Source organism: Alternaria burnsii (assembly GCF_013036055.1).
Source record: "Alternaria burnsii strain CBS107.38 chromosome Unknown 730, whole genome shotgun sequence".
Taxonomy (NCBI): Eukaryota; Fungi; Ascomycota; class Dothideomycetes; order Pleosporales; family Pleosporaceae; genus Alternaria; species Alternaria burnsii.
The window spans coordinates 1,533,953-1,557,592 of record NW_024066110.1 but is presented as its reverse complement, the minus strand read 5'-3'; the positions used below and the strand labels follow the sequence as shown (position 1 = coordinate 1,557,592).

Genomic DNA, 23,640 nt, shown 5'->3' with positions numbered 1-23,640 from the left:
AATACAAGGAAACGCGCTTAAGGCATGTCAAAAAGTGGCGAGGCGGCGATTCGAACGCGCACTGTGGAAGATGCTAGGGTGAGATCGAGATGTGAGTGGCTGCAGCTGGTAGTGGGAATGCCTTGAATCGCGAAAGTTGGTATCGAATGTAGCAAAAATCCTAACGCGCTCTTGCGGTAGATGATGCAAGCTGTTGATGGCGGGTTTCGAACGCGTGCAAAAAAGATTGCTGTCGAATCGGTCGATACTCTGGCTGCTTAGTGGGGTTGGGAGCTGCAAGAAGGCGCCTAAGAGAGAAAGAATCTTGCCCCGCGTCGGGTCTTGGCAACGCGGCCCGCGCTCACGCTAATTGATATGGTAAGTGCACTTATCTGATAGCTGTCGTCCACATCTTCAACGAAGAGAACTGCTGTTCAGTAAAGCGCCTCTATGTCCGCGCTACCTATGGCTCCGCCACGTTCATAGCATCGCTGTCTTGGTAGACCATTGTATATGTTCAGAGCCAGAAATTGTAGAAGATGAACATTTTCAAGCTCCGATAACACTCCGTCATGTCCTTCATCTCTCCCTTCGGCACATCAACGTCGAAACCCGGCCATGGATCCATCGTCCTCGAGATACTTCCTCCGAATAAACCTGTCCTTCGAACTGTATCCTACCAATATCCCCTTAAGCTAGTTGCGCCAGATCCGTTAGCACCACCCAACTATGGCACGGAAGTGGACCACTACACAACAACAGCAGTACCTTGCCTCATTCACACAGTCTTCCTATTGACTTATGGTGGAGGGATTGTTGCTGGGGACAGCATAGATTTGGACGTTGAACTAGACAGTAGTACACGGCTGATACTATTGACACAAGGTTCGACTAAGATCTTCAAAACCCCAAGTCCAGACCTAGTCTCCCGACAGCATATGAACATATACCTCAAGCAGGACTCTGCGTTGGTATATCTCCCAGATCCTGTGCAACCTTTTGCGCACACAGCTTTCTCCCAGTCTCAAGTCTATCACTTGGACAAAGAGCAGGGTAACTTGTGCATTTGCGATTGGGTGACAAGTGGCCGTTCAGCACGAGGAGAAAATTGGGATATATATGAATATAAGAGCCGGAACGAGGTGTGGACTGTAGGTGATGCAGGGAAGAGAAGACTACTTCTACGAGACAATCTCATTCTGGACAAGCATGGCAAGACCGGAATGCCACTCGCCTCTCGTATGGATAACTACTCCGTGTTTGGGACTTTGATCATTCGCGGTCCAATCTTCTCGTCAGTAGCCAAATTCTTTCTAGACGAGTTCGAGGCACTACCGCGTATTGGAGGAAGAAACTGGGGCGACGTCGTGCAGCCTGAGCTTCAAGCACACGAGCAGAGGCGGTACGAGAGGCAACAGCGAGAGAGGAGTGATGGCCTGGTATGGAGTGCTGCAAACGTGAGGGGTTTTGTTCTGGTCAAGTTCGCTAGCAGGGAAGTGGAAGGATCAAGGAACTGGTTAAGGGATATGATCAAGGAAGAAGGGTCGCTGCTAGATGCATTTGGGGAAAGAGCGATTCTGTGTCTAAAGTGAGGCTATGGAGCGTTGATACCCGGGTCCAGGTAGATCTGTCGACGAGAAAATTTGTCACATGTCGTGTCTCGATGCTGTCGTGTTGCATGTGTTGTCCATGTACTTGCAGCCCCACGCCGAGGTGCTTGGGCCATGGCCGCCAACCGCGTACCAAAAGTCGATGTGTGACGTGCATAGCCGCACCTCGAACGCTCGTATAATCTTCGCAACCACCTAGCCTGTCTGATCCTATGCTATACCAAAGACCTCACGTGGTCTTTTTGTCGTCAATATGAGCGGCAGGCTCGTCGCGGGCCGCCTTTCCACCATCGCACGCCGTTCACCGCTGCTCACTCCACGCTTCTACACGACGCATTCCCTCCCCGCCGGTGGACTCCTCCGCAATGAAGCCGGCCTGCGGCTGGTGAAGCGACGACCGTGGCCGCTCGGTAGCTACGCGCTGCACAACGTCCCCGCCACACGCTCCATCTCTTTTGCCAGGGTGATACCAAAGCTGGTGGGCAAGTTTGCGACCGTGGGTGCGGCTGCTGGAGGGGCTGTCGTCGCAGGGGTTTCCTACATCCAGTACCAAGCCGGCCGTACGTATACAGGAAGAACCATCTGCATCGGAAAGCTGACATCAAACAGAGGCGGGAACATTTGCGCTCGATCTCTTCCACCGAACCAAAGACGGCGCGACCGAATTTGCGGGCGGCGCCCTCAGCACGGCAAACGGCTTCTTCGACCAGCTAGAAAAGGGCTTCAAGTCGACCAAGGATGAATTTGAGGGCGTAAAGGCTCCAGAATGGCTGCAGCGATTGCTTGCCAAGGACGAATCTGGTGGTGCAGGAGGCGACAACGGTAACGGCGGTGGCAGAGGCCCAGAGAACCCCAAGCAAGGTGGTGCTGGGACTGCTGCTGCCGGTACGTCAACAGCAGCAGCGTTCGGCTATTCTCAGGAAGATGACGAGGACAGGCCGCAGGCGGAGAAGATCGCAAGAGACGACCAGATGATGATGCTCACTAAGAAGATGATTGAGATCCGCGGGCTCCTACAGACGGTAGGACAGTCCGACTCCCTCACACTGCCGTCTATCGTCGTTATCGGATCACAGTCGTCTGGAAAGAGTTCGGTTTTGGAAGCCATCGTCGGCCACGAGTTCTTGCCAAAGGGACACAACATGGTCACACGACGACCTATCGAGCTCACACTTGTCAACACGCCAGAGGCGCACGCTGAGTACTGCGAATTCCCTGCCCTCGGTCTTGGAAAGGTCACAGACTTCAGTCAGGTACAGAAGACACTGACAGACTTGAACCTGGCTGTGCCGGCGAGCGACTGTGTGTCTGACGACCCTATCCAATTACGAGTCTACTCTCCGAACGTTCCTGATCTCTCGCTGATCGATCTGCCCGGCTACATCCAAGTCGTTGGTCGAGACCAGCCCCCGCAGCTGAAGGAGAAGATCTCGCAGTTGTGCGAGAAATACATCAAGGCACCCAACGTCATTCTCGCCATCTCGGCAGCTGACGTGGATCTGGCCAACAGCACCGCACTGCGAGCGTCTCGCAGGATGGATCCCCGGGGCGAGAGGACTATCGGTGTTATTACAAAGATGGACCTTGTAGATGCTGAACGTGGTGCCAGTCTGCTCAGCGATCAAAAGTATGCTTTGCGTTTGGGATACGTCGGTGTTGTTTGCCGAGTGCCAGCCGGCGCCGGTGGTTCCAAGCTCTTCAGTCGCGGCAACGGCAACATCACGAACGCGATTACGAAGAACGAAAAGGCATACTTCGGCTCGCATCCCGAGTTCTCGGAAGGATCAGAGCTCGCTGTTGGCACCCAGAATCTCAAGAAGAAGCTCATGCACGTGCTCGAGCAGACAATGGCTGGCAGCCTCAAGACAACAAGCGAGGCTATCCAGAGGGAGCTCGAAGATGCACGTTACGAGTTTAAAGTTCAGTACAACGAGCGACCTATCAGCGCAGAGTCGTACCTGGCAGAATCATTAGATGCTTTCAAGCACTCTTTCCGTGGTTTTACTGAGCAGTTCGGTCGCCAGCAAGTCCGCGATCTGCTGAAGCATGAACTCGACCAGCAAGTGCTTAATTTGCTTGCACAACGCTACTGGAACAGGCCTTTCGATGACCTCAGCGTTCCCTTCCCCGAGACTGATCCTCTTACAAATTTAGCCAAAGCCGATATCGATGGGGAAGACCAAATTTGGCAAATCAAGCTCGATAGCTCGAGCGCTGCGCTCACCAAGGCTGGTGTTGGACGTCTGGCAACCAACGTTGTCGCAAGCGCACTCCAGGCACACATTGATCGCCTCATCACGAACTCTCGCTTCGCAGCTCATCCATTTGCCCGACAAGCCATCACTGATGCTTCAACCTCCATCCTTAAAGATCTTTCCTACGACATCTCTGATGAGTTGGAAATCTGCATCAAGCCCTACAAATATCGCATTGAAGTTGAGGACAATGAGTGGGCAAAGGGCCGGGAGAACGTCACTGCCGTGCTCAAGGATGAACTAAAGACTGTTGAAGCCGCCGTTAAGCAGCTCGAAGAACAGGTCGGTGGCCGCAAGAGGGTCCGGGACGTAATGTCATTCATCGATCGCGTACGTAGCGGACAAGTTGTCCTAGAAGGCGACGGAGTCGGCGGTGCTGGTGGCTTCAGTTCCGCACTTCTTGCCAAAGGTATGTCTAGTTTGTCTGTACAGTAGCTTGTTTGTATTCGAAACTGACAAAATCACAGGTCGAGAAGCAGTCTTCCTCCGCGATCGTATCGACGTGCTCAAACTGCGCCTCATGGCTATCAAGAGCAAGCAATGCGCCACCAAGAAGAACAAATACCACTGCCCTGAAGTCTTCCTCGATGCTGTCGCTGACAAGCTCACGACGACTGCCGACCTTTTCCTCGACGCTGAGCTCTTAAGCAAGTTCTACTACATTGTAAGTAATAACCTTAGCCCTTGCTCACACAACCATTGATGACGATATTATAGTTTCCACGTGAGCTCGATGCCCGTCTAGGTCGCGGCCTCTCTCAAGAAGAAATCGACCGCTTCGCCAAGGAAGACCCCAAGATCAAGCGTCATCTTGACGTGGTGCGTCGCAAGGATCTCCTCGAACATGTGCTCAAGGAGATGGAGGGTCTGCGTCAACTAGAACAAAGAGAGAAGCGCATGATGGGACGCGGCCGAGATGACAGATATGAGAGGGATGAGCGAAGAAAGAAGGGCTGGAGTATGTTTTAGATGCCAGAAATGACGGAGTGGCGAGACTTCTTGCTGGGTATAGACTGTATGGCGCTATTGGCGTTGCTGTGAAGCGAAAAAAGCAGCTTCCTTGTTGATGTTGACGACGACGACTTCGCTACTCTGTTGGTTTTTGTTGGATACGTATATATGACTCCTTGATTGCGCTCTCATCATTTGGTCAAATACACACACACGTATGATTATCCGATGTATAAGAAAGATGGTATTGTTGTCTCATCTATCGGGTATCTTCAGCATATTCCATCAAGAGCTACGATGTTGCAAACATAGAAAGGATTCCCTTGTAACGCCGTACATGCCACATAAATCATGTCATCGTCTCCACTCTCGTTCCATCTTCTTCTTTCACGACACTGTCAATCAAACAATCAAGCCCCAGTGTCGCTTGACACCCCAATCTAACCTTGTCATACCCTGCAGGTCATCTCCATTCAGATACCCGACACCCTCTTCAACAAGCAGCTTCCATACTCTGTTCCGAAGTCCAATCGGAAACTTGGGCGCGCTCCAGTATCTCGCCTGTAAGCCCCTCTCTTTTGCACTCTTGATTTGCGCTCGGATTTTGAGGACCTGGGCCTCCGTGATGCGACCGAACCACAACGTACCGATCGATTCACCAAAGTTGACAGAGGCGTAGTAGGAGTTCGTGCTGTCGAAGTGCGAGCTAGGGGTTGTGCCGACCGTGCCTTGACCGCCGCGCTGGCCAACGGAAGTGCCTTCCTCGAGCTTGTCTAGAGGGGCGTCGAAGAAAATGTCGCGGTAGGTAGAGTTTGCAGTGATGAGATCAAAAGGCGCATTGCCAGTTGCAACGACGGTGATGGCGCCCTCGATGGTGGTGTTTCCATCGAAGTAGGTCAGGTAGCCCTTCTCACGTAGCGCGGTGAGCTGCTGCGACACTACAGGGAAGATGTCATGGCCGTTGTTCTTGAAATCCACGAGCAGGACTAAGGTCTGTGCAGGCTCAGTGATGAACACACCATTTTTGACGCTGGACGTGGTCGCAAAGTCTCCGAACTCGTTTCTGTGGTCCAGCATCTTTACCAGAGGATCGACATACATCGACGTGAAGGTGCCATCACGCGTCAAGGCGTTAGTGTTGTGACCGACGTACAGCTCCTCGTCGAATAGCCAGACATCGGCTTCTACGCCTGTGCAACCCCAACGTAGGGCGTCGTACAGCGGAACCCTGCGCCAGTAGTCATTATGCGAGTGGCATTGGACCGGAGTAACGTCGCGCGTGACGTCCAACAGATCCGACTTGTCGTGTTGGCTCCAGTCAAACGTAGAGACTATGTGATCATCCAAGAAGGTAGGCACATAGCCCAGGAACACATTGACAATGTGTAGGACACCACTAAGACAGTCAGCATACCGATGCTTCTTCCTGGAGAACATGACAGGATGACAGCTGCACAAATGCCGAGTGGCTGTCGAATGAGAGGCTGACAGGATATCTCGCACCGGAACCGGCGGAAGCTAATGTCTGACAGGCACTTACAAGAAGATGAGCACCAGCAATGGTATTATTACACAGGCTCTAGCGGCATGTTTCTTCTTCAATCGATATTTCTTCGATTGCGTCTTTTCATCCGGTAGCCTCACACGTCCGAAATCCTCGTCAATCTCCGACTTCCCATTCCGCCTTCGAATGCTCATTTTTAGCCGTCGCCAGAACCCGGGCCGCGCACCTAACTCCTCATCATCGGAACCGAAGATCGAGATGTCACCATCTTCTAGCTGGCGCAAGGAGACATGTGATGATTTTGGATCGGAGGAAGCCTCCAAGTCGAGAGAGATACGTAGGAGAGGTTGAATGGTGGGAGAGATGGGTGTTTCGGCGGCCATTCTCAGGCACGAGCCAATTGCAAGCGGAGATTTGGCACGGCCGCGATCCTAGATCCTAAGAGGTGGGGCAAGTGCAAGCGATATCGATATGTGCAGTGCACTTGTTGTCAGAGGTTGCGACGGAAGGTTAGGACTTTCAAAGGTCTTCGCTGGAGTTTGCACCTCGAAACCAAGGCGCACGCTGCCTTAAGACACCTTCCTCTTCGACTTTCGCTCCCGGGCGCCACGAGTTGTTGACTGGCGATCCAGACTGCCCAGGTGGCTATTGTCCCGTCCTCGAGTTCGGGGGAGGCTAGACTGGCGCGATGCACCTCCGCGGTTCAGTGCACAAAGTCGCGCAAACGCAGGGTCCAGTTTCTTGGGTGAAGGTCTGCAAGTTCCAGATGATACTTGGTAGTGGGAGTGAGACTTTGGAGCAGTCAAGAACAATTGGGATTCGCCGCTATTTATTGCGAGACAAAATGTGGCCGGCCAGTCCACCTGCGAAACGAGCTGCAAACCGCGAGGATAGAGTGCGGGCTATCGACATGCAAGCCTTTGAGACAGTCCCAGCGCCCAGCTGCGTTCGAGAACTGGTGCACGGCCTGGTGAGCGAGTTCGGGCACGCAACACAACCTGCGGCGATGATTGGCTGCAGGAGGAGGAGAGGCTAGCAAAGTAGCAGGTGAAGGTGGTAGCGGATGATCAAAAAGGACGATGATTCCAAAGAGCACGTTGTCGAACTTGCGCACTGAGTGGTGTATTTGAGTGAGTGACGGTGGACTGGTATCGATAGAGCCTTCCCACGTTGCACCTCCCTGGACGTGCGGTTCTCATGATATCGGTCCGAAGCAGTCTCTATGGGGCCCAAATATTGCCATTGTTGCGAAACACTGCGTCTGGTTTTCATAGCGTCGTATTCCTAGAAGTGATAGTCTGCGTGTTGCGCGTCTCCTTCGGAGCTTATTGCGTTCCAGTTTCCACCATGGTGCGGCAATTTCGAGCACTCCAGTCGGGACCTGCGCCATAGTCTGTGGCTTGCACATGAGGCGGTAATCCGGACGTTTTAAGCAACGTCAAGCACCGGCTCGGTATGCTATGCCTCATCCTACAGCATCTCGCACAGCAACTCCACACGCAAAAATGGTGGGGTGAAGCCTGGTTCCACGTGCACGCGGTGCCAAGATATCCGAGCCCCACCTCTCCGATTATCCTTGTCGCGTCTCCGTAACTTTTTTGCGACATCGACATCGACGCATCGCTGCTTGGATTCCCTGTCGCATGCGACACTACGGCCAATATCCATCATGCCTCACAAACACAGAGCCATAGAAAAAGACGATTCGCAGTACGTCACCACGTGTTCTCGCAAGCCTAACCAAGCATGGACTGTAACCTGACTTATTGCCAACAGGTTCAATCTTCCGCCCGATGTTCACGCCGCTCCTCTCCCTGTCGGCAAAGCGCGCACTTTCAGCACAGCACCCAAAGGCAAGAAGCGCAAGGTGAACCAAATCGATGGATATGGCGCGGACGACACACCCAAAGCCTTCCAACGGCTCATGGCGTTCTCCAAGGGCGGAGCAAAGAAGCGCTCCGGTCTCGACGATGGCATGGTGAAGACCAAGAAACAGAAGAAACAAGAGGCAGCCGAGAACTTGGAAAAGGACGAAGCGAATAACAAGAGTGAGGAGCAGACACAATCAAAGGATGTGCTGAAGATACAACCCGGAGAGTCAATGCAAGAGTTCCGCGCTCGAGTCGACGCAGCGTTGCCCTTGTCAGGTATAAACAAGAACGGCAAGAAGATTGCAGGTCTCAGCGATCACAGGGTTACCAAGCACGAGCGGCATCTCAAGCGTCTACAGAAGGGATGGAGGGAAGAAGAAGCCAGAATACGGGAAAAGGAGCAGGAGGCTAGGGAACTGGCTGAAGAGGAGCAAGACGAGCTGGATGCTATGTGGGAGGATAAGACAGCCGACATAGAAACTACAAGAACGGTGAACGGCAAGAAGAAGAAGGCAAAGAAGAACAAGCGCAAATTGCTAGCGGGTGAGGTAGACCATGGCAGCGAAGACGAGTGGGAAGCTCTTCAGAAGAAGAGAGAGGAACGCAAGGGCTTACACGATATTGTGCATGCGCCGCCAACGTTTGACAAAGTACCGAGGGAGATTTTCAAGGTCAAGAATGGAGCGGGTGCCAAGGTTGGAAACGTGCCCAAATCAGCCGGTAGTTTGAGTAAGAGAGAGGCACTGGGCGAGGAGCGTCAAAAGATGATCGACACATATCGTCAGATGATGGCTGCGAAGAAAGAAACGCATGCTTAGTTCGCGCATTTCGGTTGAGCTTGAGATACCCTAGATACGTAAATGAACCACGTCATGCTTTGGATATCGAATATCTCCCCTAACCAGCAAACATCTGAGGCTTGACGCTTTGGTGTCCTCCTAAACAGGCAAATCCGTAGCTTTGTTGGTCGTAGCAACTCTCGATTCACTATGCCTCCTAACCCTACCTGCAAGTACAGCTGTGTTTCTTCATCAGATACTAACCAACCCTTTGCTCGAACCTTACTATAATCGAGGGCATGCTTGTCTTGAAACCCCTAACGTAGTAATGCAAAAAGCCAATCCTCGATTGCAGCAAGTTGTGACAATATTTTGTTACAATCACAGAGTGTATTTCCTGTTCCAGTAATACTAGGAAATCCATTAGGAGCGACTCTTCGAATGCTACAAGAAACATTGACATTGCCTATTACGGTAGGTCTGAATATCCGTAGAACACGGTGAGCAGTGAAAGCAATGGTGTCGTGGATAGCACAGCGTCATCTCGCTGGAACCCAATCGGGTAGGTTGGACACAGCCGTCTAATGCGGCAATTTGCGGATCTTCGCGAACCCTGAGTGGCTAGGCTGGGCGGGTATCTCACGTGATACCACACTTCCTATTGTGGTAGGTGATGTGATAGCCGTGGATGATAGCAGATTTTGCAAAAGCAAAAAGTCGCGAAGCCAAGGATCAGGAAGTGAAAGTGGGACGACATGTGACAGCGATAATGTGCGATGCCTCGAGAGTTTGATCGACAGCAACACGCAATCAGAGAATCTACGCTTGTTTGTTCTGCTTCCTAATATTCCGCTACCAAATATGTTTCCTGTAACTAACGTACAACGTCTTCCACTGTTCAGTCACTATTGTTAACTTGCGAAAGTATCATCCTCCATGATAGTTCTTCGTGACAATGGTCCCAATATGCTAGGTGAGTTCGAGACGCATGTACATCCGTCCGAAACAGCAGTGCCTACAACCAAGGTTTCTGTGAACGCGACAGGATGATGTGATGAAGGCGCAGCGAGGAAGCGATCCATAGGATCCATATTTGCGAGTGTGTTTAGCGTGGCCTTTAGTTGAAGTATCGAATGATGGTAGGAGCATGATAATATAGGTGGGCGGTTCGGGATAGTATGTGCTGAACAGTTAGCATCAATGTGTCCTTGATTGATAGAGAAGGCATACCATCGTTAACGGCAACTGCAACAGGACCTAGTCGGTTGATCTTGGTCGAGCGCCGTGGAGCTCGAGTCATAATTCGTGATAAATAATATGGCGGTGTCTTAGTTGATGGAAGCTCTAAGAAGTTCGCAGTGAGGCAGTATTATCACAATAGTGGAGAACTGCATGCGATTGGGGTGATGTTGTTGTTGTGACGGATAAAGGTAGTCTTAGGATGACACTCGATCTACGAGGCAATTGATATACATAACAGCATGCGGAAACGTGGGGTTGCAAAAGCTGCGAAGCAAGCCACGTTCGGCGGTTTAGAAGTAATAAACTAGTCAATGCTTGAGCAGTGCGCCTTGATAGCAAGCTGTTGTGGTGGGAAGCTCGCATGACCAGTGAGCAAGCGGTATCTGATATCACGACGTTGAGAAGCCAATGGGGTCAAGTAAGCAGACGACGAGGAAGCGTAAAACCATCAAGTGAAGGTAATGTGGCCGCGGCCTCTCGTTGGTCGTGTTGGCTGAGAAGTGAACGGTGGACAAGAGAATCGAACCTCGTTACAATTGGATTTGAAGGATATCTGGGGCGACGGCCAATTCGTAATGGTATTCAAAGGCGGTCATACCAGCACTTTCCAGTTAAGGAATAGGCTGACATGGCGACAGCCATGTAACCATGGTGTTTTCCAAATTTGGCATCCCATCTTTTCAAAGCGTGCGCACTTGAGACTGCTACGCTAAGTGGGCAAGGCTCAATGATCGACGCTGGGTTATTTGATTTCAGGCCCTTGACCGATAACTTCTCCTACTTGGTTTCCTTAGACGCTTGGCCCGCGTGATATCAACGCACGGGCATGATGATATAACCCAGCTCTTTGGTCCGGCACCAGCAGCATGGCTCATCCGGCGACGTTTGGGATATCCCACGTGGGTTGTATGCTCATTCTCGTCCGGGAAAGAGTAGCAATCCCGACTAGAGGTCTGTTTATAGTTCCCAGGAACTCTCGTAGGGGGTTTGATCATGTTTTAGAGATTTGGGTCTTGGGAGAAGACCTTGTGATCTTGGCCTCGCGGCTGTCAGTAGTGGGCGAAAAAAACTTACTGTCCAATCGACTCTTACGTGACGAAACTTGCAAAATCTGGTAGCTCGACCAAAAATGAGCACAGAAAAGGAGAGCTGGTAAGCCAAACCTGCATCGCGCCTTACCAGGGACAGGAGTGTGATGTTGCAAGTGATGCATGCATTCTGTAAAAGGCTAGACTTGGGCGCTCTTCAGCCTTTCGGCGTCGATGCTTGTGACACTACAATAGCAACAAAGAGACTATTATTGGCAGCGTTCAAGATCCACTGCAACGCACAATCGCTACACGAGGTATGTTCCGCGATGGCGGGTACGGTACGAGAACAGTGTCTCGTTGTATGTGGGGGGTTATGACGATGCTCCTGATCAGAGCTCGCGTGCGTACGGGTCTCCACAAACGGTAACCGTCCTGGAAAAGCGGATGCCCCACAAGCGTTGCGTGGGGGCATAGGTCAACGTTAATTACATTGTGTCGCTACGTTGGCAACTCCATGTGCATGCTGCCTGCCAAATTGTAGCTGGCAAATAGATAACGCAGGAATTTTTTGGCCGTGTAAACGTAATGAAAAAGATAGGGGGCGCGTGATAGGAATAGAGGACATGATTCCAGCGAAGGAATCGGCGAGTGTTCGACGAAGGAGCGGCCAAAAGGTGTGCAGAAGGCTGACCCCAAGATTTCAGCCCCAAATCCTTGTGATGGGTGTCAGCCTAGAGTATTTCAGCCGGAATTCACATCAGTCAGGTACGCGCTAGGGAACAGATATCTGATAATAGAATGAGCCCGATGGCAACCAGCGGCCGCACATAGCTGTTGAGTAGGGTTGGAGTAATGGATGAAACCTGCTGCGATTGCTAACACAGACCAGCCGGCGGCGGCGGAAGCGATAAGTGATGCCACAATCACATGCTGACAAGTGTGCGTGGAGACACGATGGGTGGAAATGATCTTGGATAACTGTTGTTGGTGATGGTGCAGTACAGGCGTACAGGCTCTAGAAGCAGGGAAGACATATAGCGATTTCCCGCGGTCTCTCGCACTTAGCCAACCGCTCAGGCATTTGCGGCACAGTATAGAGCACTGGTGTGGAGTCAGGATTTGTCGAATACAGATGATAAGTCTGCGACGTTGGCGATGCACGTGTGGCAGACGTCAATGGCTGATGACAGATGTGCGGCACTACGCACAATACATGGTCAACCATACAGTCGTACCCAGGAGCCTCAACGTCGCGCAGAAGCATGGTGAGACAAATGGTTCGCATGTGTCGATGTACAGCTTTGGATTGTTAGAGACTTTTCAACGTTGAGGTGTATCCTTCCGACTGCCATCGCTATCGATATCGTCATTAGTGAGCCCGAAGGGGAAAGGTCGAGCGCGTCACTGCCATCGCCGCGGCTTTAACATATCCAGCTCCGCAACTCACCACTTCCGGGTCTTTCCCCACGTCCGCCCAATGTCCGCCAATCCAGGTGCACTCAAACGGAAGCACTCGGGCAAGACCATCAAGGAGCTCTTCACCACACAAACCAAGCCGAAGCTCGCTCCTGCAGCGCCGCTATCGCCCTCGAGCAAACGCACACGACGAGACAGCTCTCCGATAGCTAGCACTGAGGTCGCCACACCTCCAGCCCCGATGGCCAAGATGAGCACAGCCGACATGTATCACTTCCCGAGCAAGAAGGCGGGCGTATCGAGCAACGCCGATGTTGTTGACATCACGTCAAGCCCCGACAACAGTCCCGCCAAAGCAAACGGCCAGCGAAATGGCATGCGCAAAGCAGCGCCCAATATGCACGCCAACAGCGGCCCCAAGCGATTGGTCGTCAAGAATTTCAAGCCCACAAGGAGAGTAGACCCCAGGGTGTTCCTGGATCAAACATGGCAGAAGATTGACAAGGCCCTGGATACTATCTTCCGCCAAGGCGATGTCGACTTCAGTCTCGAAGAACTGTACAGAGGTGTAGAGAATGTCTGTCGCCAGGATATGGCAAAGGACATTAAGGAGCGTTTGATCACAAAATGCAAGGACTACGTGGGCGGAAGTCTGAAGGCAAAGGTCAAGGAGAGTCTGGGTAGGCCAAACGTTGACGTGCTGCGAGCGGCATTGCATGCCTGGGGGATTTGGAACAGTCAAATGGTCAGTCAAGTTCATGCTGAGGAGGACGCTGGCACACTGACAAAGTATAGAAATACCTCGATTGGATCTTTTGCTATCTCGACCGCGCCTACCTGCTCCCACGACATGAGTCTCTCCGCGAAATCTCGATAAACCTCTTCCGCTCCGTCATCTTCGAACACGCAAAACTAAATTCCCGCATTGTGGATGGCGCTTGCGATCTCGTCACTGCTGACCGGACGGGTCGAGATCTTGACAGCGAGGTGTTCTCCAAGACGGTTAACATGTTCCACGACATGCAAGTCTACACACATGCTTTCGAGCCGCGCTTAATGGAAGTCAGCCAGGAGTACGTGGTCAAATGGGCTGATGCCGAGAGTTCTGAAAAATCGTTACCCGAGTACGTCCGCAGTGCAAGGGCGCTGATGGATCGTGAGATGAAGAGAGTCGACATGTTCAGCCTTCCCAACACTACTAAGCGAGAGCTTCTCACATTACTAGAGGACCATTTGATATCGAACAAGGAGACCCGATTAACTAACCAAGACGAGCTTGCCGATCTCCTTGAGACCAACGCCGTCGAAGATCTCGAGCTACTGTACTCATTACTTGAACGTAGGAAGCTGGGCGCAAAGTTGCGACCAGGTTTCACTAAGTGGATCGAGGACGAAGGCACAGCTATTGTATTCAACGATAAAGAGCAAGAAAACATGATCATACAATTACTTACGCTGAAGCGTCAACTAGACACCTTATGGAAGGCTTCTTTCCACCGAGACGAGGAGCTGGGTCATGGTCTTCGAGAGTCATTCGACAAATTCATGAACAAGACAAAGAAGACGTCTGCAAGCTGGGGCACAGATAACTCAAAGACGGGCGAGATGATTGCCAAGTATGTCGACATGCTGCTGAGGGGGGGTGCAAAAGCAATACCAGCTCAGCTGAGTCGTAAGGCCGACAAGCCTGCTGCTGTAGAGGTCGAGGAAGATAATGAAGAAGGTGTTTTTGATGAAGATACAGAAGTCAACAATCAGCTTGATCAAGTTCTCGATCTGTTCCGCTTCTTGCACGGCAAGGCTGTGTTCGAAGCTTTCTACAAGAAAGACTTGGCTAGACGGCTCTTGATGGGCAGAAGTGCGAGCGCAGACGCTGAGAGAAGTATGCTGTCGAGGTTGAAGATCGGTATGTATCCATGCAATGATTATCTGCTGAGATACTAATGCCCTACAGAATGCGGTGCTGGCTTTACTGCCAACCTCGAGCAAATGTTCCGCGATATCGAACTCTCGCGAGAAGAGATGAGTTCGTACAAGAATATCAGCGAGGAGCGCAACGAAAAGCTCAGTCTCGACCTTAATGTCAACGTCCTCTCTGCGTCAGCTTGGCCTACGTACCCCACCGTCCCTGTAATTTTGCCCCCAGAAATTCAGTCTGCGATCAACAAGTTTGAAGCACACTACAAAGTAAAGCATTCTGGTCGTAAGCTGGAGTTCAAACACGCACTTGCCCATTGTCAAATCAAAGCCAGGTTTCCCAAGGGACTCAAGGAGTTAGTTGTGTCCTCCTTCCAGGCTATCGTCCTCTTACTATTCAATGGCCGTAAAGAGGATGAGCATATCGACTACGACTACCTCAAGCAAGCCACTGGACTGCGTAAGTCATGCGATCGATTCAATTAATTAGTATTACTAACACCTGACAGCAACGGCCGAGCTTAACCGCACTCTGCAGTCCCTTGCGTGCGCAAAGGTCCGGCCTCTGACCAAGCACCCCAAGGGTCGAGAGATCAACGAAACCGACACTTTCACACTCAACGCCTCATTCACGGATCCTAAGTACCGCATCAAGGTCAACACCGTTCAACTCAAGGAAACGGCAGCCGAGAACAAGGAGACACACGAACGCGTCGCTGCTGACCGTAACTACGAGACACAAGCTGCCATTGTCAGGATCCTCAAGGCGAGGAAAAGAATCAGCCATGCCGAACTGGTCAGTGAGACCATATCGGCAACCAAGAACAGGGGAACACTGGAGGTCAGCGGCATCAAGAGGAACATCGATCGCTTGATTGAGAAGGAATTTCTGGAAAGAGAGGACGACGGATTGTATGCTTATATCGCTTAAGCTCTTTGTATTGCCAGCGGATTTGATCTCAAGATATGCGAGGCATCTTTGTGTAAGCAGGAATTCGGTGTACAATACCGCTGTTGTTATCGGGGTTCGCATTCGACCCTGGATATATCACGATCTTATCTCTATGCACACCTTGTTCACTCAAAGCATGTTGGGTGAGTTGCGTGGTCATTAGTACTAGAGAACAGTCAAGACCGCAACCAGCACACTGAGTACAGCAAACGACTTTCCCTCGACAGCTAGCGGCCGGCTTCGCTCTACTCACCACCTTCTATCCGCCCTTACCGTCGTTGTAGTCGATCTCCTAGTCTATCCCTCCCACACCCAATGCCCAGGCCCACCTTCCAGATTCAGCACTAGTTGCCGAGTTTCCCTGTCGATCCCTAGCCGCACTCAGCCTATCGTACACCCACATGCGCCCGACCACGAGATTTCCGGCGATAAGCAGCTTGAAACACATCATCTTAGTCCCGGGAGATAACCGGCGAATGGTTGTCCGTACCTTCCTGATCTGCGGAAGTCGCATGTCTTGGAGCATGGGATGGCGCGAGGAATGTCGACGGTCCGGTCATCTTGGTAGCGGCTCTTCATGCAAGATGTTACTATCAGGACGAATGAGAATGAGCAACGTGAGAGGGTGGTTGATGTATGTAAGGACCGAGGGTCTATGCTTAGTATCGTGTCGTAAGTGCCACGCCGGAAGTGGTAGTCTGTGATAGGCCGTTGTACCCCAGCTTAAGAGACGCCCATTGCCCGTTGTCGCGGAGCAACTGTTCCTTTCGGAAGGATGCCAACGACGTCTGCGTCCGGAGTTAATTAATTTCGAGTTATGATCTTCCTTTTTAGGGTCGTGATGGTTCGGAGGCGACCGCTGGACTGCCACTGGACTACTTTGGCGACAAGCAGAATGAGGGTATAAAGGTAACATCGTGTACCATTCATTTGAAAGGCAGGTCCAACAGCCCCGTCGATCCCTCGTTACACAGCGTCAGACAAGACACTCGCTCGTCTTCTCATTTTCCTCCAACCGCCACCATGAAGTTCCTCATCAACGCCCTCCTCTTGATCGCGCCCGTCGCCCTCGCTCTTCCTACTTCAGCACCCACTGAGGAGGCAGTTGAGATTGCCGCCGTCGAGGCCAGACAATCTTGCTACGTCCGTTGCGGCTCAACATGCTACACCTCCGCCCAAGTTACTACCGCACGCAACGCGGGTTATAACTACTACCGTCAAGGTGATGAGGCTGGTAGTTCCACCTACCCACACACGTACAACAACTACGAGGGCTTTGACTTCCTCGTTTCTGGACCCTACCAAGAGTTCCCGCTGAGGACTTCGGGTGCTTACACTGGTGGTAAGTTGGTCATCAATTTTATCACACAACATATGCTGACCATGTTTTCAGGCTCTCCAGGTGCTGACCGCGTTATCTTCAACACTGCTGGACAGCGTGCGGGAGAGATCACTCACACTGGTGCAAGTGGCAACGCCTTCGTTGCTTGCTCTGGGTGGTAGATATATTTTTGAAACATCTCAATAGGGGTTTCGAAATGAATTGTGGTGAAGCCCATGGGCGAAGGGCTCGCCATGGCTTCAATATGCTGTCAGTGGGCGAGTCGTAACGAGAGATCGATGTGTCCTACGAGACTTTCCGTCCCAGAGTGACATTTGTGGTCATAGAAGTAGTTTGTTCATGTATATATTTATGAAACGTTTGAACAAGTCTTGCGGTTTCTTCCAGCACAGTGATCAGTCGAAATCGAACGCCTGGAATAGGAGATTTGCCCAGATGGTGTCTTCTCACGTGGTAGTACATATCAAAATCACGCCATCTCAATTTCGTCCTATTTCGGTAGCAAGCGATTCTACATGATCCGCCGTCTTCTTATCAAAGAAGACGCGTGAGATGCGTGAAACCCGCAGTTCAACTACAACGATATCATCCCTTTATAATGTCACACAGCCAAATGAAAGTACGCACTGTTACCAAGATGAATCCTCCAGTGAATGTAAGGACCTACCAGACATGGTTTTGGGGAGCATTACGGTCAACTACGTGGGTAGTCCTAAATGTAAAGGTAAGCACCTGCAGGGTTCTTGACTTGCACCCAGACGCAGTAAAGGCTGAGTCAGGTATCTTGCCATCATGCTGATACATGCGCAATCAGAAAGCTCTCAGGTCTGCAGTGCACCAAAGATCTTACCTCCTACAAGTTCATACCGGGCCAGCATTCCATGTCAACCTGTTCCTGAAAAAGTGAGCTACAAAATCACCTGCTAGACTCTCGCTTTCGTTGTATCCGTGGGGGATGGTAATAGAAGAAGAGTAGATGGAGTTGGCAACGACGTGGTAACATGGACAGTCATTACTGCTTCTTTGGTAGTACTCTGCTTAGCCCACTGAATGAGTTGGATCCAGTATGTCTTGCTTCCTGTTCAACAGGAGATAGAGGCGTACCTTGAACTATCAGATCAACTTTATCAAACGCGTTTACAATGAGCTGGATGACCAGACATTTGCTAGATAACGTTACTCAAATGATAAGTCGTGAGGAAAGATGCGTAGATTTGAGGAAGACGAAGTCGTGAGCGTTCGAGTAAGATAGCCGGAACCGACTAATCTCGTCTTTGTGTCCTCCTATCCTTTGCTTTGCTTAAACCTTTCGAAATTCGAAGCTCCGACGGCCACAGAGGTCAGACGCGGAGCCATTTCTCTCCTAAAAATGCAGCCACAGATTATACATGACTTCTCATGGCCAGATGCAGTAGTCACACACTCCTCCTCCATGCATCAGCCAAGTTTGCTCCACCAGCAACCATGCCACAAGCCCCAACACCCCAGTCACTCAACAGTCCTTTTTCCATCGACCAGTGGACAGTCATGGGCGCATATGCCAGGTTGGATGCGAGGTCTTTCCACCAAAGCCAGTTCTCCAGTTTCTGCGCTCTCATCCGCTCTTCCGCCTGGATCTTATCCTCCTTCTCCCGGTCACCCTGACTCGCTAGTATTGATGGCGATGACGAAGAGTAATACCGTTGGACACCCAGACGCACAAGCTCAACGCCGACATATGCGGCCCAGAACCTCGAACTCCACAGCCACCATGTGTTCTCTCGTGCTTTACCCACATCTCCTGTCCAGCTCGCTGTCGTCAAAGCTCCTTTTGAGCTAAGATATGCGCCGTTTTCTAGGACTTGGAAACCAACACACGATGTTATAGCCGACCACGTCAACACCCTCAGTATCTTCTCTTTCCCGCTGACACTTTGTGGTAATGGGTCCCGATAGGTCTCTCGGGCCCAGGTATACAGTCCCAGCACTCCCCACAGCCTCACAAATATCCTAAAGTCTGATATAACATCGGAAAGAGCTTTCGAACTTCCGACGACCTGGGCGATGACTTTGGTGGTGGTGGGTGCTGGGAGGGTGGCTATAAGAGTTTCGCCAGGGAGCAAGACACCCTCTGCTTTCTCGGCTATCTCTGTGGCTATAGATGCGAGACGTCGTTCAAGGACGCGGGAGAGGACGGCGTGTACGAGAGTCAAGGTATAGGATGTTGTGCAAAGAAGGACGTCGGTGCCGTTTGGTGTAGAGAGGAGTTTTGCGAGGCGGACGAGCGTGCGGTCCGTGGTACCGGCGGTTTTGGCGAGGTATTTGAGGAGAAGGAACTGCAATTTTCGCAGGAATGTAGGCTGTGAGGATGGTGAGGGTGAAGGTATCGCATCGGGTTGTGGAGTCGGTTGGCTCGCAGCGGTGGAGGCAGGAATTGTGGTGGTGTTTGGGTGTGGGTCTTCCATTGTAAGGATATAAATGTGTGGTAAGACACTTAGGGGAGGTCTGGAAGCGTGCGGGAAGGACAGTCGGTGCTATCGAGGTTGCATGGTGTTGGTATTGAGCTGTAGAAAATAAGTCACACGCGTTTGGCCGAGGTGTGCTCGGGAAATGCTTATCGCGTCATCGGCCCGCACGTGGGTCTCACGCTGTCAACCCGTCTTCACATGCAGCATGTGATGATAGACCCTGAGAGATCAACACTCGCTCCAAAGTATCCATTGCGTCTCGTGGACAGCCTTAGCGCATCTGTGCTTGGACGCCAGAAGCTATGCGCGCCGACGCATGCTATCGTTTGAGTTTCGTATAGAAAGCTTCGACTCGGTCCACGGCGCGCATCCCTGCCATCTTTACGTCTTCCCCATACCGTCCCCACACTTACCGCCTCACCTCTATCGCGGGGAGATACGAGAGCGGGCTCTCTTTTCACCTACATCAATTCGTCCTGAGCGCGTAAAACACTGTTTCTCTAGCTTCCAGCTTCCAGCCGACACCGTCAACCATGTCGTCGCCTACCCTCCCTACTCGCCGACCCACTTACCCTCTCGCTCATGCATTCCGCCGTAAACCTCGACGTCTGCCTCTCGTTCTCCGCTTCTCGAAGGGCGCTATACACAACATAATCTTGATGCCAGTACTGCTCCATTCGCTCTTCACCGCCTTGATCGTCTACATCGACACGCGCTATGTAGACAGTATATCCATCCCTGCTACCATTATACCGTCGCTCTCCATCGTGGTTGGTCTAATGCTGGTCTTCAGAAACAGCACAGGCTACGACCGATTCTGGACCGGAAGAAACTGCCTCACGACAATCGGAACCTCCGTACGAAACCTTGCTCGAATCTGTCTGGTGAACTCGCGAGACAAAGACGGACATTCCACAGAAGAGGAGAGGAGAGACACAGAGAAGATAGTACGAGTCCTCGTAGCAGTTCTCTACTCCATCAAGCACAATCTGCGCGCAGAATTCAACATCCCACCTGCGAGTCTCGCTTCTTTGCCCCCACAACCAAGCGTCTACCCGCAACGCTCTCGCCCCGTATCCAGGCGTCCCAGCTACATCGACCGCACAGGTTCCAACTTCGGCACGGTTTCGTTCCCGCCAACTCTGGTAAACAGCACGAGTACCACACCTCTTCTCGGATCATCCACCGCCACGCTCGAAAACGGTGATGGTACAACGCCCATGAAGAAAGATGAATATGTATCACTCCTTCCAGAAGGCCTGATGGGCTACGAAGATCAAGGTCTCGGTTTACCTTTACAACTTACAATCCTCTTGGAAGGTTACATCCGCCGAGGCCACGACAGAGGCTGGTTCCACGCGCCCCTCTCCTCTCAGATGACCGTTCAGCTGAACACTCTCGTGTCTGCATATGGCACCATGGAAACTATTCACAGCACACCCATTCCCGTCGCGCATCTGATCCACCAAAAGCAGGTTCTGGCTCTCTATGCTTGTGTACTGCCGTTTGCCATTGTAGATGATTACAGGTGGTGGAGTGTACCTATTGTGGCTATCATCGCCTTCACACTCTACGGTATTGAAGGAATTGGCGTGCAACTGGAGGATCCATTTGGGTACGATAAGAATGACATCAAGATGGACGGCATCATCGAAGATACGAGGCAGGAGGTTATGGTGCTGTTGGAGGAGTGGAGGGCGAGCCATGAGGGGAGGGCTATGGGGGGTATGTTCGAGTGTGAGTGATGATATGCTGACTGGGAATATGGGAACAGGTAATGTGTGATGTTAAGACGTTGAACCCATGTGTACGTACGTAATGATCGTTATGGGCCTTTTGTGAGTTATTATCTGCAGTCTTATAGCGTAGATACCCAATAGCACAACTACCAGAAGGTTGCATGTTTCACGCGGACACGAACAGAGACACAGATGTTTAGTTGACTTTGGTACAATACATTTACCGGTCTTCCACCACCTGTATATCTTGCTTACTCTTGAAGTATATCGCATTGCAACATGATCCACCATTCCATCATAACATTCGCTTTGATTACGCCAGAACTCCCAAAAAGATGCAAAAAGACCCCGATACGAGGGAATAGGACAAAGAGTTGGTCAAGGCACCTCGCCCACTTAGCGATTGACTAGTCGAAGCGTACAGGAGGTAGAGTCGGTGCACCGTTATTGCTTCGCGCTCCACTGCTATCGGAGTCGGACGGAGATGTGTCGCGCATTCGACTGCCTGCTGCACGTCCAGCGCTACCATCGAGAACAAACGGCCCAGCATCATTCCTTGGAGTCATGGGACCATCCTGTACGCGATCAGGCGTTAGGCCACTGCCGTGAGGAGGATGCAGAGGCGACAGTCCCATATAGTCGTTCGCTCCATTAACGTTGATAGAGACCGGCTGTGTGACGGACGATGTTGGAGGTGTAAGCTGGCGACCTGGAGTTTCCAATGCTGATTGGTTCTCAATGTTTGTGATTTGGTGATGTAGATCCGTAAGATCAACGCCGCCATCAGAATCGGCACCGTTGAGAGGGGCAACAGAGGCACGGGGTGTGATGTGGCGGTCTCCTTGCTCTGCGCTGGCATCGGGAACTGTGGCACCATTTACTACTTCCTCATCGCCTTCCCAGTCTTCGAACTCGCCCATATCTTCTACATCTTCTTCAAGGTCCGCTACCGCCCTACAGTTCGGGCAGAGGAAGTTGGGCCAAGTGGGACCGTTTAAGATGGGACGAATGCACTTGTAGTGCCAGACGTGGGAGCAGGGTGCTACGAATAGCGACTGACAAGGCTGTATACTGATCAGTACAAGTCGGCTGTGGAATCAGGCAAGACCTACCGCTATTGACATCAAACAGATGGCACACTCGGACGTATGCGTAGATGAAGCATCTCCCGTGACTTCCTTCTTGTTCTTGGCAAGTGCTCGTAGTCGCTGATGGGTTTGTTTACTGTGAGAGTTAGTGGCAGGCTTATAGCACGAGTAAACAAGCTTACTTGAATGTGTTCAGCCCCTGTTGCCAGCCACGATTGCACTCAACACGAATCTTGACACATCTGAAGATCATCTCCTCTCCTCCACGGAAATCGATGCCCAGCTGAATGATATCGCCATCCTTTATCCGGAATGGTTTTGACTCGACGTTGGGCTGACTTAGACGAATGTGATTCAAAAAGGTACCCGATGAACTCTTGACGTCCTTGATATACCAGCTTCCGTCCTTGCACCACAGTTCGCAGTGCTTCCGACTGACGACCTTGGACTTGAATCCGATGGCGGCAGCCGATGGGGCGTTGGTCTGAACTTCGGGTATGTTGTCGCGCTCCGAATACCTTCCCACGCGAAGGATTGCACCCTCGTCGGGCAGCGTACGGTTGATGGTGGGGAAGATCAACGAAGGTCTTCCGGCTCGGGGGTCCTGGTGCGGGATAAAGCGAATCGACGGCAGGTGCTTGGCCGCGCCTGTGCTATCGGAGGTGCCTTCCATTGGGTGTGCGCTGTTGGGTCCTGGCGTTGAGGTCGGCGTTGGCCCCGTGTTGTTGCGCACCTGGAGCTGAGGTTGGGCCGTCTCTGAACGGGTTCTCGTCATGGTCGGTTTCGGAGAGGCGGGTGGGGAGTCGCTCGGCGGCAGTTGACTGTCGGCTGTCTGGCTCCTCGATAGCAACTCTCGACGGGGGGCAGTGGGGTGGGAGGACGAAGAGGCAAAGGCAGGCGAGGCAGGCGGAGTGTGTGTTGAGGCGCGTGGTCGTGTTCCCGTTCGGGAATCCTCACGTGGAGGGTCGCCTTGGCTGTTTGAGTGCAGGTGTAGATTGCGCAGGAAGCTGATGCCTCTGTGGACGCCCGTGGGCCGTGGGGAGGTGGAATTGGGGGATACAGCAGTCGCAGTCGGGAGAACTGGCGTGGTTGTTGTGGTGAACATCGCCTAGCGGCGCAGGGCGAGGGTATAAGCGTTCAGCTGGGGTATGGTATGCGGGAAAGTGTGAATGCGCGAGTTTCGACAGCGTTTGACAGACGACACGGGAAACCCGTTTACAAGAGCTCACACGGGTGGGTGTGTGAGGCACTGAGGCACTGAGGCAAATGCAGCAAATGCAAATACAAATGCAATGCAAATGGCGCACGAACGGGGCCAGGGCCGGGGGGCCAAGCAACCAGAACGAGCTCTGTGAGGAGTAAGCCACCTCTAGACTTGCGATGGGGTCTTCCAAGACCGCGGGCCGTTAACGTATACGGGTAATAGGGTTCTAGAGTCGCGATAATGAAGTCATGTCTTGTTGGGCCTCTCGACCAAGATTCAAAGGTCATGTGGAACGGTCCGGTTGGATACCTAC

General features: G+C 51.9%; 10 protein-coding genes across 10 annotated transcripts; 5 read left to right on the top strand and 5 right to left on the bottom strand.

Annotated features, from left to right (window-relative positions):
• Positions 1 to 551: 551 nt before the first annotated feature.
• Positions 552 to 4,813, top strand: GT037_003943 (mitochondrial dynamin gtpase; the record flags this gene model as incomplete). Its single annotated transcript, XM_038928990.1, has 5 exons — positions 552 to 1,418; positions 1,816 to 2,149; positions 2,199 to 4,253; positions 4,312 to 4,508; positions 4,562 to 4,813. 5 exons carry the CDS (start codon positions 552 to 554, stop codon positions 4,811 to 4,813), a joined length of 3,705 nt encoding a protein of 1,234 aa, XP_038788697.1.
• A 384-nt stretch (positions 4,814 to 5,197) lies between these two features.
• Positions 5,198 to 6,682, bottom strand: GT037_003942 (uncharacterized protein; the record flags this gene model as incomplete). The annotated part of the gene is made up of 2 exons (XM_038928989.1): positions 5,198 to 6,191; positions 6,336 to 6,682. 2 exons carry the CDS (start codon positions 6,680 to 6,682, stop codon positions 5,198 to 5,200), a joined length of 1,341 nt encoding a protein of 446 aa, XP_038788696.1.
• Positions 6,683 to 7,968: 1,286 nt separating this feature from the next.
• Positions 7,969 to 8,988, top strand: GT037_003941 (uncharacterized protein; the record flags this gene model as incomplete). Its single annotated transcript, XM_038928988.1, has 2 exons — positions 7,969 to 8,009; positions 8,076 to 8,988. 2 exons carry the CDS (start codon positions 7,969 to 7,971, stop codon positions 8,986 to 8,988), a joined length of 954 nt encoding a protein of 317 aa, XP_038788695.1.
• Positions 8,989 to 9,860: 872 nt separating this feature from the next.
• On the bottom strand, positions 9,861 to 10,249 carry GT037_003940 (uncharacterized protein; the record flags this gene model as incomplete). Its single annotated transcript, XM_038928987.1, has 2 exons — positions 9,861 to 10,132; positions 10,180 to 10,249. 2 exons carry the CDS (start codon positions 10,247 to 10,249, stop codon positions 9,861 to 9,863), a joined length of 342 nt encoding a protein of 113 aa, XP_038788694.1.
• A 1,988-nt stretch (positions 10,250 to 12,237) lies between these two features.
• Positions 12,238 to 12,486, bottom strand: GT037_003939 (uncharacterized protein; the record flags this gene model as incomplete). Its single annotated transcript, XM_038928986.1, has 1 exon — positions 12,238 to 12,486. One exon carries the CDS (start codon positions 12,484 to 12,486, stop codon positions 12,238 to 12,240), a length of 249 nt encoding a protein of 82 aa, XP_038788693.1.
• A 213-nt stretch (positions 12,487 to 12,699) lies between these two features.
• On the top strand, positions 12,700 to 15,486 carry GT037_003938 (cullin-domain-containing protein; the record flags this gene model as incomplete). Its single annotated transcript, XM_038928985.1, has 4 exons — positions 12,700 to 13,383; positions 13,434 to 14,544; positions 14,593 to 15,015; positions 15,065 to 15,486. The coding sequence occupies 4 exons, from the start codon at positions 12,700 to 12,702 to the stop codon at positions 15,484 to 15,486; spliced, it is 2,640 nt and encodes an 879-aa protein (XP_038788692.1).
• A 1,044-nt stretch (positions 15,487 to 16,530) lies between these two features.
• Positions 16,531 to 17,010, top strand: GT037_003937 (ribonuclease-domain-containing protein; the record flags this gene model as incomplete). The annotated part of the gene is made up of 2 exons (XM_038928984.1): positions 16,531 to 16,849; positions 16,901 to 17,010. 2 exons carry the CDS (start codon positions 16,531 to 16,533, stop codon positions 17,008 to 17,010), a joined length of 429 nt encoding a protein of 142 aa, XP_038788691.1.
• A 1,254-nt stretch (positions 17,011 to 18,264) lies between these two features.
• Positions 18,265 to 19,293, bottom strand: GT037_003936 (peroxin 11c protein; the record flags this gene model as incomplete). Its single annotated transcript, XM_038928983.1, has 1 exon — positions 18,265 to 19,293. The coding sequence occupies one exon, from the start codon at positions 19,291 to 19,293 to the stop codon at positions 18,265 to 18,267; it is 1,029 nt and encodes a 342-aa protein (XP_038788690.1).
• Positions 19,294 to 19,829: 536 nt separating this feature from the next.
• On the top strand, positions 19,830 to 21,041 carry GT037_003935 (upf0187-domain-containing protein; the record flags this gene model as incomplete). Its single annotated transcript, XM_038928982.1, has 1 exon — positions 19,830 to 21,041. The coding sequence occupies one exon, from the start codon at positions 19,830 to 19,832 to the stop codon at positions 21,039 to 21,041; it is 1,212 nt and encodes a 403-aa protein (XP_038788689.1).
• A 401-nt stretch (positions 21,042 to 21,442) lies between these two features.
• On the bottom strand, positions 21,443 to 23,228 carry GT037_003934 (fha domain-containing protein; the record flags this gene model as incomplete). Its single annotated transcript, XM_038928981.1, has 3 exons — positions 21,443 to 22,099; positions 22,148 to 22,259; positions 22,306 to 23,228. The coding sequence occupies 3 exons, from the start codon at positions 23,226 to 23,228 to the stop codon at positions 21,443 to 21,445; spliced, it is 1,692 nt and encodes a 563-aa protein (XP_038788688.1).
• Between the last annotated feature and the right edge of the window lie 412 nt (positions 23,229 to 23,640).